Genomic DNA, 15,107 nt, shown 5'->3' with positions numbered 1-15,107 from the left:
AAGAAATGAATATTGCATATGATTCTACAACACATGGGTCACCATTAGGTAAAAACGAAAACAAAACTTTACAGTTTTCATACAAGAAGTGGTCAATATTCGGAAATCGTTTTGGCCAACTTGTTTGAGGACTATTGCCCATTTTTACTTGCCCCTTCCATACCCCCACTTTGAAATCTATAATATACATGATCAAATCTTATTTTTTAAAAGAAAGTAACAAATGTTCGTTTTTATATTTTATTAGTTTGTTTTGTCTACAGGTAAAGCAAATACAGGTACAGCTTAACAATACAAATAGATTACCAACAAATCACCAAAGCTTTACCATTGTTTTGAATTCTAAGTTTGTTAGTTTTCACATCCCTGTTAATCCTCTTTAACAAATCGGAACCCAGTTTTAACAAAACTAACTTTTCAGTGCAATCAATTTTAACAACAAAAACGTTTTCTTTAAGACTGATATTAACATGCACAAAGCATTTTTGGAAAGTAAAAGTCATGCTTGATACTTGATTGTCAAGTTGTTCACAACAAATATACTCTAAAATGTCTTTCTGATTGTGACTTGAATCATGTTGGAAATACATTTGTGTGTGGAATGGCATTGACTTAACATTTGTCATCAGTTTAGCAAGTTTTAAACAGCTCCATAACGAAATATTTAATGTGCCAAGATTGACTACATTTTTTCTATGTTTAATGTAGCAAGAAATATGGTCAGAATAAAAATATTCTTCCAGCGACAACCAAATGTGTCGGGTGCAAGATAAAAAAGTTTTTGAACATTCTGCATTGGAACAGTAAAGCACAAAAACACAAAACTCAACTCCATCTTGCAGTGAAATGTGGATTTTATCCTCAGAAATACTAGAAATCAAAACAGTTGAACCAGTTTTTAATGATATGTCTGATAGGTCTTTATTAATTTTCAACTTTAAATTAATTTCAGGATTCAAATTCTCTAAAATAACTTGCTGAGATTGCAATTTTTGGATTTCTTGTAGCACTTCATGTATATCAATGCGATTTGTATTATTATCATGTTTTACCAACTTTGAAACAATATAACGCTGTTTTGCAGATAGTTGTGCATTACAATCAGAGATTCCGTTAGTACAAATGTTTTGACAATTTTCACTCCATTTGATAAAGTTAATGTCGACTTCAAATTCATCAAGATTTGGATGAAATGTTACAATTCTCCTGCTAACAGTTTGTACACATAATAACATGTCCTGTCCATGACATGTTGCATCTAAGCATTCCTCTTCCACCGAATATAAGAACTTTAATTTTTTAAATTCCTCGATGAACTCATACCAAATTTGCCCATTTTTTAGGAAAAACATTACAATTCTGTAAGATTTCTTTAAAGCTTCAAGCCCAAAAAGCAACACATATAGTTCCTTGCCAAGCGATTTTTCAGAAATAAAAATTTTGATAAACTCGATTTGTGTTATAATTTCTGCTGGTGCAACAATTTTCTTGACAGCATAGGAAAGTACATTTTCTCCCAAATTAAATGCTTTAAGGTCTGAAAGCATTTTCTGATCAAAAAGAATGATGTCATTGTTAAGCCACCCTATAACCACATCTTGACAAACGTTTGTCCCACTTAAAGTGCTTTTTAGGCATTGTAACATACTTTCAAAGCTGTCTTTTTGCTCCAAACAGTTTCCACTGCTTAGAAAGTAAACAAGAACACTTAAAAACTTCTTGGGACACTGAAAAATGCCCAGTTTATTTCTTTTACAGTAAACATGTTGAATTTCATCATCACATGAAGCGATTGTAAAAACTTCATCACAATGCACATGACATATATGGATTACATTCTTTGGAAACTCATCAATAATGTCCATTTTGCTGAAATGAAGTTTTTTTAACAGACTATTGTAGAAAGGAAAAACAAAACAAAACAAGTTTATTCCTAAATACAAAAATGAACTTTTACTGTTGAAATATGTTAATTATTTATAGTAGTTATAATAAGAACTGCATTTAAAAACAAGAAGTTTGTGTTACAGCTAAATATTCACATTAAGTGTAATCGCTCATGCATGAAAGTACAGGGAAATCCCCGTTTGGAAACTTAAGTGAATTTTCAGATAAAACTGATTAATTTTGATGACTAGTGCAAAGTTTTAAAACCATTTTAAACATTTTATTCAAACAAATCAAAATCAAATTTTCGTTTGCAAGCCCAGTTGGTTAAAAATATGCGTTGAAGTTTTAGAGAATTATTGATTAGGACATAAAATAAGATTTACATTGACTCCTTGGTCATGGTCATTCAATATCACTTCCAGTATAGGTGGTTAGTTTTATTGTTAATTTTTTAGTAACAAATACTTTGTTTCAACTCTAATAGCCCAAAACGTTAGCGTTTTTAGAGACAACCCGTTTTAAATTGGGGGAAATGTGCGCAAATTTACGCTTGCGCAGTTCTGCGCACATTGTGCAAATATTTACTACGATCGTAGCCTTCTTGACTTGTAGAAACCCCTTCTAGCTTCTGGTTTAAAATATGTTCTTTGTCAAGGCTATCGTCAGAAACTGGTCTGATGACTCAGATTCGTAAAATCTTGTGCACTGTTTTTCGCTACACCTCTGCATGCTACTTTTCAAATCAAATTTCAATGCTCCGTAGCCTAACTTATTAAAATCCAACAACAAACAGATTGAAGTGTTTACAGCGTTTTTAATTTAACTGCGCCAAAACGCAAGAATGAAACAGCGGTACGAAATAATGACCTCAATTTAAGTTCGAAACAACTCAACAGAAATGCTTTTTATGCACTCACAAACAAAAGTCAAAACGATAAAAAGTCGCATAGTTGCAAATCAATTTGTACCAGTTACGTAAGGCACCGAACGACGACATAAAAAGCGAAAAATCTACAGTCGCAACGCAAAGGAAAAAGTTATGGTAACAATTTACAACACGAAGGTCTGGAAATAACTGTACGACTATTGTATTTTATTACAGAATATTACTGTTTTTGTTTTTTAACACAAAGCACATTTGCTATGGGAAGCACCTGGCGATCTTTTTTAAAGAGGCGAACCGCCAATAAGTCTAATGTTGTTTGGGAAAACAGTTAGATAGTAATAAGTTAAAAAAAATATTGTTTTTCACACAAACAAACCCAAATTTATCCCGGGGTAGTTTAAATGAAAGAAGAAACAGATTTTCGAAACAAAAACAATCGTTGCTGCATAAATATGACACATTTTGGCACTTTAAGATTTGATCTGGCAAAAGTAATGTTAATGCTGATGGTTTAATTTTTTGATATTAGTTTAAGTAAAACATACACCACTAAGTTATATTATAATATTAAAGACAGGTTTTCCAAAGTAAATAAAAAGATTAAATTCCTAAAATTTTGTAATAGTTTCGTCAATATCGTCTGACGCTGACATAGCTACGTCACTATTGACGACGTTGCGCTCGGCGTAAGAAACAGCTTTGGCCACAGACAGGAAGAATACGGCTTCCGGTACGTCATCACCCTCTTCCGGTGGGAAATCACCGGCTTTCAGACAGCGTCGAACGTTTTCTGAAAACAGTGTTTTTTTAAAAAGTTGAGTGGAGACTTCAAAGTTAAGTAAATTCTGCTTTTGAAAATTAACAAACACTTTTTTTTTCTTAAGTATAGTCTGGTCTAAAATCACAGTTTTCCAAGCCCAAGCATTCACCACCATATAGCAAGGCGTATTTACTAGTCGGCGGTGGGATTCGAACCCACGACAGTTTTGTTTTTCTAAAGTATAGTCTGGTCTAAAATGGCAGTAAGCCAGGCCCAAGCATTCACCACCATATGGCAAGGCGAATTTACTAGCCTGCGGTGGGATTCGAAGCCACGACAGGAATGTTTCCGGGACTCGCGCTCTTCCAACTGAGCAACACAGGCTCAGTGGAGAATCCGCCGAATGAATCACAATCACTGTTGCCTGCCACGTGTGCTGCACATGTCAGCTGTTCTAAAATTTGTTCTTTGTCATGGTTCTCGTCACCAGCTGCACTGATGAGAACTTACAGGTCGAAACAGTGTGCACTGTCTGAAGCGTTTTTGTCATATCTATAGGAAATTATCTTGACCTTTGAAACCGTTGCTCTTGTGTAATGACATAATCATTTTATTATGTGCTATGCCAGTGGTTGTCAAACTTTTTCATTATTTTCTCAAAACGGTCCATTTGCCATTATATCGAGAGCTCGCGGACCTTGAGGATTTTAGCTAGTTATGCAAAATTACACATAACAATGATCCAAAAACAATTTGTGACATCACAGACAAGACAAATTTATTACGATTGTGCGCGGACAATTGTTTTTTGTTAGTTGTCGCGCATAAAAGGCTATTTGTTTAGCAATGGAGACAGTCAATCTTTAATTTTACTTGGATTTAAACGTTTTCAGTTACACAAACTGACGCCAAATAAGATTAAAGAAGTTCTTTAACCTATTGGTGGTCCCCACAAAATTGCTTCAAGGACCCGTAAAGGACCGCGGACCCCACTTTGAGAACCACTGTGCTATACGTTGTTTTAAGTTACATTCTTACCGTTGCATTGACTTAGCAACATCCGAATTCCGAGCTCCTTAAGTTCGCCGTGCAGACTTTTAATACACTTCATTCCGTCGTTATCAATGAAAGAACATGACGTCATCTCCATAATGACGTAACGAATTTCGTCGCTCCTCTCTATGACGACACACGAACCGTTGACGTGACTAGAAGAAATTGTGCTTATTCCGTTTTCCAGTTTTTCAGGTGACGACGTTCCGTTCGACGTCATATCAGTGACGTCATGGTCCACGTAGGCCGCGTTGAGAATCACATTTTTCAGTTGCTTCGCTTTTTGTTTTTTCTTTCGTGCGATTTCCATAGCTGGCTCGAAGTCAAGTTCGGTGTAAAGCAGATTGAGAAATCTGAAAATAAAATAAAACCACTTTCATTTAAATTTAAACATGGAATACACATAGAACTTTAGGCATCCAAATCGTTGCGTTCTAAGATATGGTTGAAATATCTTTTGAATCTATTTAAAAACTTTTTAAAATGTTCATTTTTGCGGTACGTCACACATGCCTGACGTCAGTATATTATAACGTCACACACATCGACATCACAAATAATTTTGTTGGATCTCACCTTTCTTTGTTGGCGAAATAAAGTGGTGAAGGAAATTGATAAATTAAAATGCTCGAATTCTCTTTTTCAGCATCAACGTTGTAGCGTTTTCGGTTTCGGTAAATTCCCATTTCACCCACTGACGACATCACGTGACCGCCAACTCTGTAGCGACATCTCATGGTTAAATTATTATGCTTATTGGGTAGAGCTACTAACGTATAATAACAACTTATAAAATTAGTTCCTTGTGTTAAATTTAGTTCCTCTAACCCAGTGGTTCCCAAACTTTTTCATTATTTTGTCAAAACGGTCCCTTTGCTATTATTTCGAGGGCTCGCGGTCCTTAAGCTGGAATGTGTATTTCAGAAAAACGAAAGTTGATTGCAGGATTTACTGCTAGTTATGCAAAATTGCGCATAACCATAATCTAAACTCTAAAGACAGCTTGTGACATCACAGACAAGACAAAAAGCAGTACGATTGTGCGCAAACAATTGCATTTTTGATAGTTGTCATTCAACAAAGGCTATTGTTTAGCAATGGAGACAGTCGATTTCTCAATTCTCTTGATTTAAACTTATTCAGTGGCACAAACTGACGCTAAATAAGATTATAGAATTACTTTACCCGCCTTGCGGTCCCCCCAAAATTGCCACCCTATCCTAGTCTCACTGTTAATTGCTTTGCTCTTAACGCCATGAATCGGTATTGAGTCAACTTTGTACTATCTTAGTTCTTATGTTAGTAGCTCTACTGTTTAGGCCAGGCCCATTGAAAGCGTTCTACCAAATCAAGCCGGTCTTCCATGCCTGCAGGCAGTTAAGAGACAAGCCTTGAAAATCTAGCCTGTGGTGGGATTCGAACCCACTACAGGACACTTTCAGGACTCGCTCTACCAACTCAATTCAGTTGGTACTTAGCTCAGATATTGTCGGTGCTAATCATTCTGACCTGTGCCTTGCCACATGGGGTTGCTTGGGAGACCAGCTTGATAAAATCTATAACTTTCACTATTTTGCTGGCGGAGATGAAACAAACGTCATACTTTTGTCAAGACGCCAGGAATAAGATAAATGTTTCACTCGACTCACATTTGTGTCCGAACAATCACAGTAAACAGCGAAAACACTATTCCGATGATAAGACCCACGTCAACGCCGAGTAAAATCACGGCTAACCACGTGACCAACCAGACCATGACGTCAAGCTTACTGATTTTCCACAGAGCAGGAAGCTAAAAATACATTGCAAAAAATGTATGATGATACATTGCAAGAAATGTATGAAAGGTTAAGTTACTTAATTGTTGTTATGTTTTGTCCCCAGCTGCACTGCTGAGACCTTATAGGACGAAACAGCGTGCACTGTCTGCAACTTGGTATGTTTGTTCAATATGTTAAAGTTGTTTTTAATGTTGGCTTACATTTTTGGCGCCTTATTACTAATTCTAAACGTTTAAAATTTAAAAATAATTTTCGAAAACTAACCTGATCAAATTGTCTCAACATTCGTTTCAGATTCACAACGATTATTGCAGCCAGTGCCGCATGAGGTAGGGATTCGAATAGGGGGCCCAACCACAGTAAAATAACCAGAATAACTGCGGATGAAATGATTCCAGTAAACTGAAAAAGAATATTGGGTTTTATGATTCCGTAAAAAAAGACGAAAATACTACTTTATTACCTATTCTATGGGTTATTTTGCAAAAACTTAGACCGGATGAACGAAAAACCAAACAAATATTTGAAATTTATGTTATATCGCACTTTAAGTTTGTCTTCAACAAACGAAGCTTTAATGTTATGTCTCGAAGTAATGAAATGTAAAGCTATGTCAAAGCAATAATATTATAAGACATACAAATATGATATATTTTGTCAATGAAGATTGATACACTACGGTACACGAGGCTTTCCAGATCGTTTTTTAATAATATGAGCCTAGGGAGCCAGAATGCAAAAATACATGCCGATACCTAGCTCGAACCTGTTTTCCTTAATGCTTAAATTGGACCCGAAAGTTGCTAGAAATGCGGAAAAATGATGCTATGTGTAATATCAAAACCCGAAAAGCCCAACCCAACTTACAATTCTGCTTACAATTCGGAAAACCTCGTTTTTAAACCTTATTATGTGTCAATTATTTTACCTGGGTTTTTCCTCCGGTCTCTTCCCAGATTACAGATCGCGATAAAGAAGCTGCGCTTGGGTAACAAGAGAAAAACGAACCGACAAGATTGCATACGCCATACGCCAAAAGTTCCTGTGTTAAAAAACATACTTTTTTACATTGTTATTTTTTAAATTTTATTTTACAACCAAAATAGTTATAAACCAGTGCTAACGTAAAATTATTTTAAGTTAATATGAGCGACTTGTTAGTATAGGTATAGGAGATTTCGAGTCTAATTTGGATTAGGATTTCCCGGGAATTTTACTTCCCAATCCCGAAATTTCCCGGGAATAAGATGCTCAGCTTAAAAATGCATTTCGATTTAATGCAATGATAGTAAATCTTCACGCCCTAGTAGAATACACGTCGGAAACACGAAATAATTTTAGCATCATAATTTAATTGAAACTTTAAACCACATTAAGCGTTATAAGCTAAGCCAGGGATTTCAGCAAAAATAATCCCGGGTCTAAATTCAGAAAAAGCTTTATATCCCGGGATTCCCTAGGGCACCAACCCTACTTTAGAGAAAGAAAATTGGTAAAAAGCACACAACACATTTAAGGCATCTAATAAAAGCTTTTAATTTTATAGTCACTTTCAATTCCCTACAGGAAAGGTAAACCACAAATAAAATAAATTTGATTTTTTTATACCTGGTTTGAGTTGATTTGATAAGCGTGCTTTGTAGCAAACATTCTAGCTAGGGAAATCCCCACTGTATACGTCACTACAGCAATCGGAATCGCACTGAAGAAAACCGCACCAAAATCGGACGTTTTGGGAATTGTCGTCTCAATTCTGGAACAAACACATTGTTGTGCATTGAGAGTTACCACAGGTTTAACAATGAAATGTATGACGTCATACTTTGTGATGTCATGTTTTTAATTTTTGTTGTGAAACAAAAAAAAACACGAACAACCTATACTTTTTACACGCCTTACGCAACAAATGTATTTCAAGGGGGTTCTGTGCACCCCCATGCTAGTTTTTGAAGTTTAAAATATCCTATCTTTTTATGCTAACGTCAAAAAATGTAAATCAAAATTTGCACTAGACTATTGATGAGCAAAGTGGGAAATAGGTGCTTACCCACGCGGGATTTCCCCCACGATAGCAACGCCGTAATTCAGTTGGAGGAAACCAAAATAAGAGGCAACGTCTGAGAAAATCACCACGACTAGTTCCCACGGCAACGGAAATGGTAACCGGTCTTTAAAACGAAGATTGACTTCCTGTTAAAAAAATAAAAACACTTTATTCTTTCATTCAAAAACCGATCCAGAACCGTAAATTATGAATTAAAATTGTGAACCGGAGTTTAACCCTATATATTTGTTTGAAAATAACAGCTACAGGGCGTTTCAAAAATGACCAATTATAATGTGACACAGCAGAAATTCTTTTGTTGTAAAGGATGGCCAATAACAGTAGAAATAAAATATAATTTAAAGCGGTTTAAAAACCGTAAATCGGTTCGGACCGGACATTTGACCCGAAACGGAACGAAACCCGAAAACAAAATGTTCTAAAAACGTAAACCTGAAAAACTGAACCCTTAGAAACAATAAATAGTGAACCCAAACCCAACTTGACCCCATATAACAAGCGAATCGACTTACTGCTGCAACCCTGTGCTTTTTGGTTTTATTAGGTAATACAATTTGAAAGTTTGCTTACCTTTCCTATAACAAGCACCACAATACAACAAACTGACACTATCACTGTTGCCCAATTGATTTGGTTAAGGTTCGAAAAAATTTCGATGTAGGTCTGCAAAAATCAATGATTATATTTTTGGCTTCACAAAGCTCTTGGAATTTCATGAACGCACTTACGTATATAAGAGCTAAGGGGCCGGATTTTCGCTCCACTTCTAATCCGATGAGTTTGGAGACTTGTGATGTCATGACATGAAACGCAGCGCCGCACGTGAAACCAGAAATCATATGAGAGGACAAATACACCGTGATGATTCCGAGTTGCAAAAGATACATAACAAACTGCAAAAAAAATGTGTTTTATCATTTTATTTTTCAGTTATTCACAAGATGGCTAAGTGGTTAGCGCAACTGCCTTGTGTTCGCAACGTTGTGGGTTCTAATCCTGTCTCGGACACTTTGGTTTCCTTAAGCGGCATTGCTCCAACTTAGTTGAACTAAATTGAAGTCACAAACTTTTTAAGTCAATAAAAAAAAAGATTCAGCGGACTGTTAATAAACGCAGGTACGCACTCAGGCGTTGCATCGACACCAACGATACACATGAAACATACAAACAAACAAACAACAGTTTTTTCAGTACAGACCCCTGAACAACGTATGGAAATGAAAACGTTTTTTTACTTTAAACGCAACTGACAATGTCAATGAGTAGTTTGGGGCTGATTTTATGACAGTAGTTAATCGGAGAATATAAGTATATAGTTGTTGTTTTGGAAACACCATTGCAAATTACTTTCACAACAATTTAATATTACGTGCTTCGACTCAATGCGACAATTGCAAACAATCTTCCCAGTAAAAGATGAATACGTTCATACTGGGATCAGCCCTGAAGCATCCATGCAGACCAGCGATCATAAATCATAGTACGCCAGACCTATAGAAGGCATCATACCGAATCAAGCTGATATTTTAAGCATTTCCTATATGGCAAGGCACAGACTAGAAAATCGGTGGGATCCGAACCCACGACAAGAGTTATAAACATGGTAATTTAACAGCAAAGTTGAGACACCAAATTTAAACCAGTCTCTTTCAAGACTGCAGAAAAGAGCGTAAAGTCGTAAATGATAAAGCTTAGCCTTACATAGACAACTGCAACTGACAGAGACAAGGCGACCGCGACTTCGATTTTCCGCTCATCTTGTAATTTGGAACATATATCATCTGGAGTTTCGGTAGTGTTAAACGGCGATGACGTTGGGGTCGTTGTGACGTCACCACAGTAATCCGAAGGAACTTGCTGTGAAATTAAAATTGTACACATTCTTGGTGAAAGCTGTGGTTGGCTGCCCCAAATTTGATCAAAAACAAACACTGTAAACATCAGTTACACCGGATTCGGTTAATCCGGATCTTCGCATAATCCAGACAAAACTTGAGATACAAATGATTTGTAACGTGGTAAGGCTTTAACAAATCCACATCGGTTATTTTGGATCTTTGCATAATCCGGACAATTCTTTTGTACAAACGGCTCTGGATTAACCGAGGTTTACTGTATCACGAAAAAGCGTGACGTCAGTATCGCTACACGTTATAAGTGGCATATACGCTATTAAAAAAGCCGTACGGAAATTACAAACGTTATCAACGGGGTCTAGTAATAAAATAAACATGTTGGTATGGTGTCCAACCGTTGAAACTTGTTGCACTAAAATCCTTAAACAAGAGGAAGTGATCTAGCGGAAGCAAGACAAGATGAAGTACCTGATTGATCACGGAGCCGATCATAAGACTGATAACAGCAAAGGTTCCGATTGAAATGTGCCGTGACGTACCAAATATGACGTAGGCGATGACGGGGAAAAATGACACGTAAAGTCCCGTTACAGCGGGGAGTTCTGCTAGTATTCCGTACGCTAAACCTAAATCACAAAATGTAAAACTTGTTAGCTTTTTGATATGTCATAATGACATCACAGTGACGTGTACCTTGCGGGAGGTGAACCACGCCGACTGTGATTCCACCGGTGATGTCACCAAGTAGGGATTCCTTGATCTTGTATTTACGTAACCATGACGTAATTGGCAGAACAGATTCAACACCTGATACCATCTTGGATTCTAGAAACAATTTATTGTTAAGAAAAGTTTTAAACCACAAATTACTCCACAAGCAGGCAATATATGACATTCGCTTTCGGGTAAATGTACGAAAGACAAATTTTTTGACATTCCTTGAACCAGGGGTGGGCAACCTGCGGCCCGCGGACCAAATGTGGCCGATTCATTAAAGGTTGTGCGGCCGCAGAGACGCTTGGATTTCAAATGTACTGGCAAACAAGTCCAATTATCATATATATTTTAGCAGATTGATGCACCCGGTGCTACTTTTCTGCGACCGAACAATAAGCGGCTAGAATCATATTTGGTATGCAACAAAGTAAAATCACCGTATGTTATATAAAGGTGCGGCCGCGATATAATCATGGCATTCACAAATTCCACCACTGCTTATAACCCAAAATAACATTTAAAAACTTTCATTTCCTTCAATTCGGAAAGTTTGTATTTTGATGTGCGTATAGTTTCGTTTTTCTTTGTACGTTATAAATGCGAAATATTTTGCATTATTTTCTAATATTACTTACTTGAACACGAAAAAGTTTCTTTCAATTGATTTGTCATTCTTTGTCTGATGGTCTTTTCTTCACGTTCAATGCCATAACGCTTGTGAAATTGTTCTTCCGTTTCCATAATGCTGGCGGTCGCATTGTCTTCATGGACATCGTGACTCAAGTTACTATCCAACGTCATTGCTCGTTTTTGACGTCAGTTAAACAGAACTTATTTTAGGTATTTTTACTATATAAGATCCACGATATGTTCCTGCAAAACGGACGAAAGTTAATATAAATCAAATCAAAAAAGTTTTTCGAACAAAAAATAAATTTTAGAACTGCCACTTTTCCTAATAGATCTATGTTTTTTCTAAATATTTTGCAGTATCGATACACTTGCTTTAACGGACTTTTTAGAAAACTGGCACATAAACAAGCTTTGTCAAAATAAAAATAAAACATTGATAGGCTAATAAAGACCGGATGAATTACATCTGTAATTTAGCTAATGTGAACTCAAATGACCCTGAACATGCAATTATTGCGACACAACTACAATGAATAAGACTCATTTGAAAACAGTTTGTTTGAAACAAATTTAAATTTCCCTACTCGAAAAATACACATTAGCTTTCACAAAACATCAAAACTGAAAAGTTAGCCAAAAAAATTCCACAAATGTTTTGCGCTTCATGTTTGGTGATCATCGCTTTACAATGCGATTGCGCAAAAATGTGATACGCGTTGATATTTCTAACCTTAACGTAAAAATGTATGTGTCTTTGTACCTCTAAGCCTCTAAAGAACTAAAACCAACAAAAAAACTTAAAAAGATTATGAAAAGATTATGACACCTTTTGTGGTTAAACACATGTGTATTACAGTGTACGAAACTATTGTACAATTATGTGACAAAACTACAAGAAAAACCTGTCGTTAGACATTACGTTGTGGCTGCCTTCTTAAAATACAGACAACAGTTCCTATTTTCACTTGATTATATAGCTACTGAATTATAAATCAGCAGCAAAATCGTGTTTTGCATAAGGGTGAGTCCGACAAGCCTTACTTCCCCAATTGAAAAATCGTGACGCAAAAATACTGGTTAGCGTTACAACAATGGGCCCAACCCGACATTGGCTAATGTATAGCGTTATCAATCGTTTGTGACGTCATAAAACGTGCCTGGTGCTGGTGTCAATTGTTGTTGCATCATTCAAATGCAATGGGTGGGCCTAAATTGTGGCGATTTGGAGTTATATTTTTAGACTGGCCTGTTTGATTGTACGTGCGCATTGCCAGTTTTTCGCCGAAACTGTTACTAGGCGGGGAGACAAGCGCAATATTTCTTGCGCTTTAGAAGTTTTTTTGCTTCTTTCATGTTTCGAGACAAAGTGCGTAGTTCTATTCACCCAAATTCCACAATCAAAGACATAATTAACTTTTTTAACCCATAACGTACAAAATTTACAATACAACAATAAAATAATCTAAAATGGAAAAAAGGTAATGAAACGTATTATTTATACTTTAAAAAACGTATTATTGTATTATTATATCGATTCGTATTATTTAACGTATTGTTTATGCGATTAAAAAAGCGACTTTTTTAGATAACAGTTTTCTAAAAATCGTCTGACATTTACAACTTATATTTAGTATTTGTTAAGTCAAAAGCCCAACTGGCCTATTTGGAAATCGGTGCGCACCATGACAGGTGTAACGGGTGATGTTATTGCAGGTGGTGATTAACACAGTTACGTACGGTATGTCAGTTATTGTGTTGAGGTGCACAAGCTGGTACAGGTTAAAAGGTGACATTTTTGTTTAACAGATCAAAGGGTGCAATCACATTTTGAACATGTTGTCAAATTGTCAATAAAAGTAACATTGCAAACGATTCAAAAAAGTTTTTTTCTGTGCATTGAAACATTGTTTTGGCTCCACAAAAAATGTTATGTTGATTCGCAATTTTAATATGGTTTGGATTGCGTTCAATAACAAATAAGTGGAGTGCTAGCCTGTTTGAACAACGCATTTGCCCGACAAAAAACAAGAACGCATTCTTTGTCACCATTGTTGATTTGTGACAAGTCACGTTTCTAGTAATGACGTCATAGATATTTTTGCGATGTCACAATGGAATCATCATTTTTTCCATACGTGAGGTCAGATTTCAAGGTTGGTCACGTAACAACTACTGCAGTGTCATATATATATCACGTATTGAGTGGTTTTCAGATGGTATGCAAATATGGTTAACAGACGAAAGCTGTGTCGAAAACATAACATTTGCAAGGCTGTCATTTGTCAGACTCAAAGTCTGTAAAACTATGTACAGTTGTACAGTGTACACATACTTTGGTCAGACTCAGATGGTGGCATTTTCGTGCTATATTTACCTTTATTTGCACTTCTCACGTTTGTGATGCAACACAAGACTGAGGTTCTAACGGTTGCACTGCAGTTTAATCTGAGTAGTATATTTGTGTAGGAACAGATTTCTGCACATTGTTTGTAGTTTATACACGAACACTTTAGGAAACCTTAACCAGTAAAAAAAATTAGGAACCCAGTAGAAAAAGTTGGGGGAACACTGGTTTAATCAGTGGTTGTTTTAGTGTTTAAATGTTTGTATTTGTACAAATTAAGCTTTCAGTTGTTTATTATGCAAGGAACGAATTTTATGACCATGAAGTTAAAGCACGAGTTTCAGTAGCAGTGTTTCCCATAATATTTAATCCGGATTTCGGGTGACACTAAAACGCTGAATGGGCGGGATGGGCGGGACGTCGCGGAAACCGCTCAATATCGGGTAAATTGCTGACGGTTAGTGCTATTAGGGTTAGGTTGAGGTTTTATAATAGTATATTAATCAAAAAATGTCCCTGCCTAAAACTTATTCAACTATTTCCTGACATTAGGCAAAAATGCTATGGCGGGACGTCGCGGGAGATGGCGGGACGTTTCGGGCGCGGAATGTAGTGTTCGGCGGAATTTTTTTTAATGATTTTCTATTATAAAACCTTATCCCAACCTTAATAGCTCCAACCGTCAGCAATTTAACCCGATATATAGCGGTTTTCACGACGTCCCGCCATCTCCCGCGACGTCCCGCCCTCCATTCCGCCCGTCCCGCCCATTCAGCGTTTTAGTGTCACCCCGGATTTCAGCCATTTTGTTTGTGTAGGTGCCAGGAGTTGTTTATTGTAGTTGATTTTTGTTGAGTCAGGTTTTAATTGGATGTCAACATTGTGCTTGGTTTTGCATGTTGACTCTGTTGAGTAATTAGTTTGGTACAAAATGTATCCTGAAAACCAACTATAGGTTTTCTGTGCAAAGTTTAGGAATAACAATTAAAATATAGCATCATTTCAGGCCGTGAAACTTTTTTTCGCAAACAGTTATGCGTCGCACATTTTTTAATGTACTAACTACTAACTAACCTGTGTAAAGCGCAAAATATTTTGGAAATTTCTTTTCTGAAATCTGGC

General features: G+C 36.4%; 1 protein-coding gene across 1 annotated transcript; it reads right to left on the bottom strand.

Annotated features, from left to right (window-relative positions):
- Positions 1 to 2,684: 2,684 nt before the first annotated feature.
- LOC145218275 (prestin-like) lies at positions 2,685 to 11,907 on the bottom strand. Its single transcript, XM_080085685.1, has 14 exons — positions 11,644 to 11,907; positions 10,985 to 11,116; positions 10,760 to 10,917; positions 10,137 to 10,292; positions 9,164 to 9,328; positions 9,006 to 9,098; positions 8,418 to 8,560; positions 7,979 to 8,123; positions 7,299 to 7,412; positions 6,635 to 6,772; positions 6,239 to 6,381; positions 5,166 to 5,309; positions 4,575 to 4,942; positions 2,685 to 3,566 (listed from the first exon to the last, which is right to left on the bottom strand). The coding sequence occupies exons 1-14, from the start codon at positions 11,807 to 11,809 to the stop codon at positions 3,385 to 3,387; spliced, it is 2,247 nt and encodes a 748-aa protein (XP_079941811.1). The 5' UTR covers positions 11,810 to 11,907; the 3' UTR covers positions 2,685 to 3,384.
- Positions 11,908 to 15,107: the final 3,200 nt, after the last annotated feature.

The sequence above is a fragment of the Phallusia mammillata genome, chromosome 3 (assembly GCF_965637545.1).
Source record: "Phallusia mammillata chromosome 3, kaPhaMamm4.hap1.1, whole genome shotgun sequence".
In the NCBI taxonomy this organism is placed as follows: domain Eukaryota; kingdom Metazoa; phylum Chordata; class Ascidiacea; order Phlebobranchia; family Ascidiidae; genus Phallusia; species Phallusia mammillata.
Note: the sequence above shows the minus strand (reverse complement) of the source record. Positions and strands in the feature narration are given on the sequence as shown.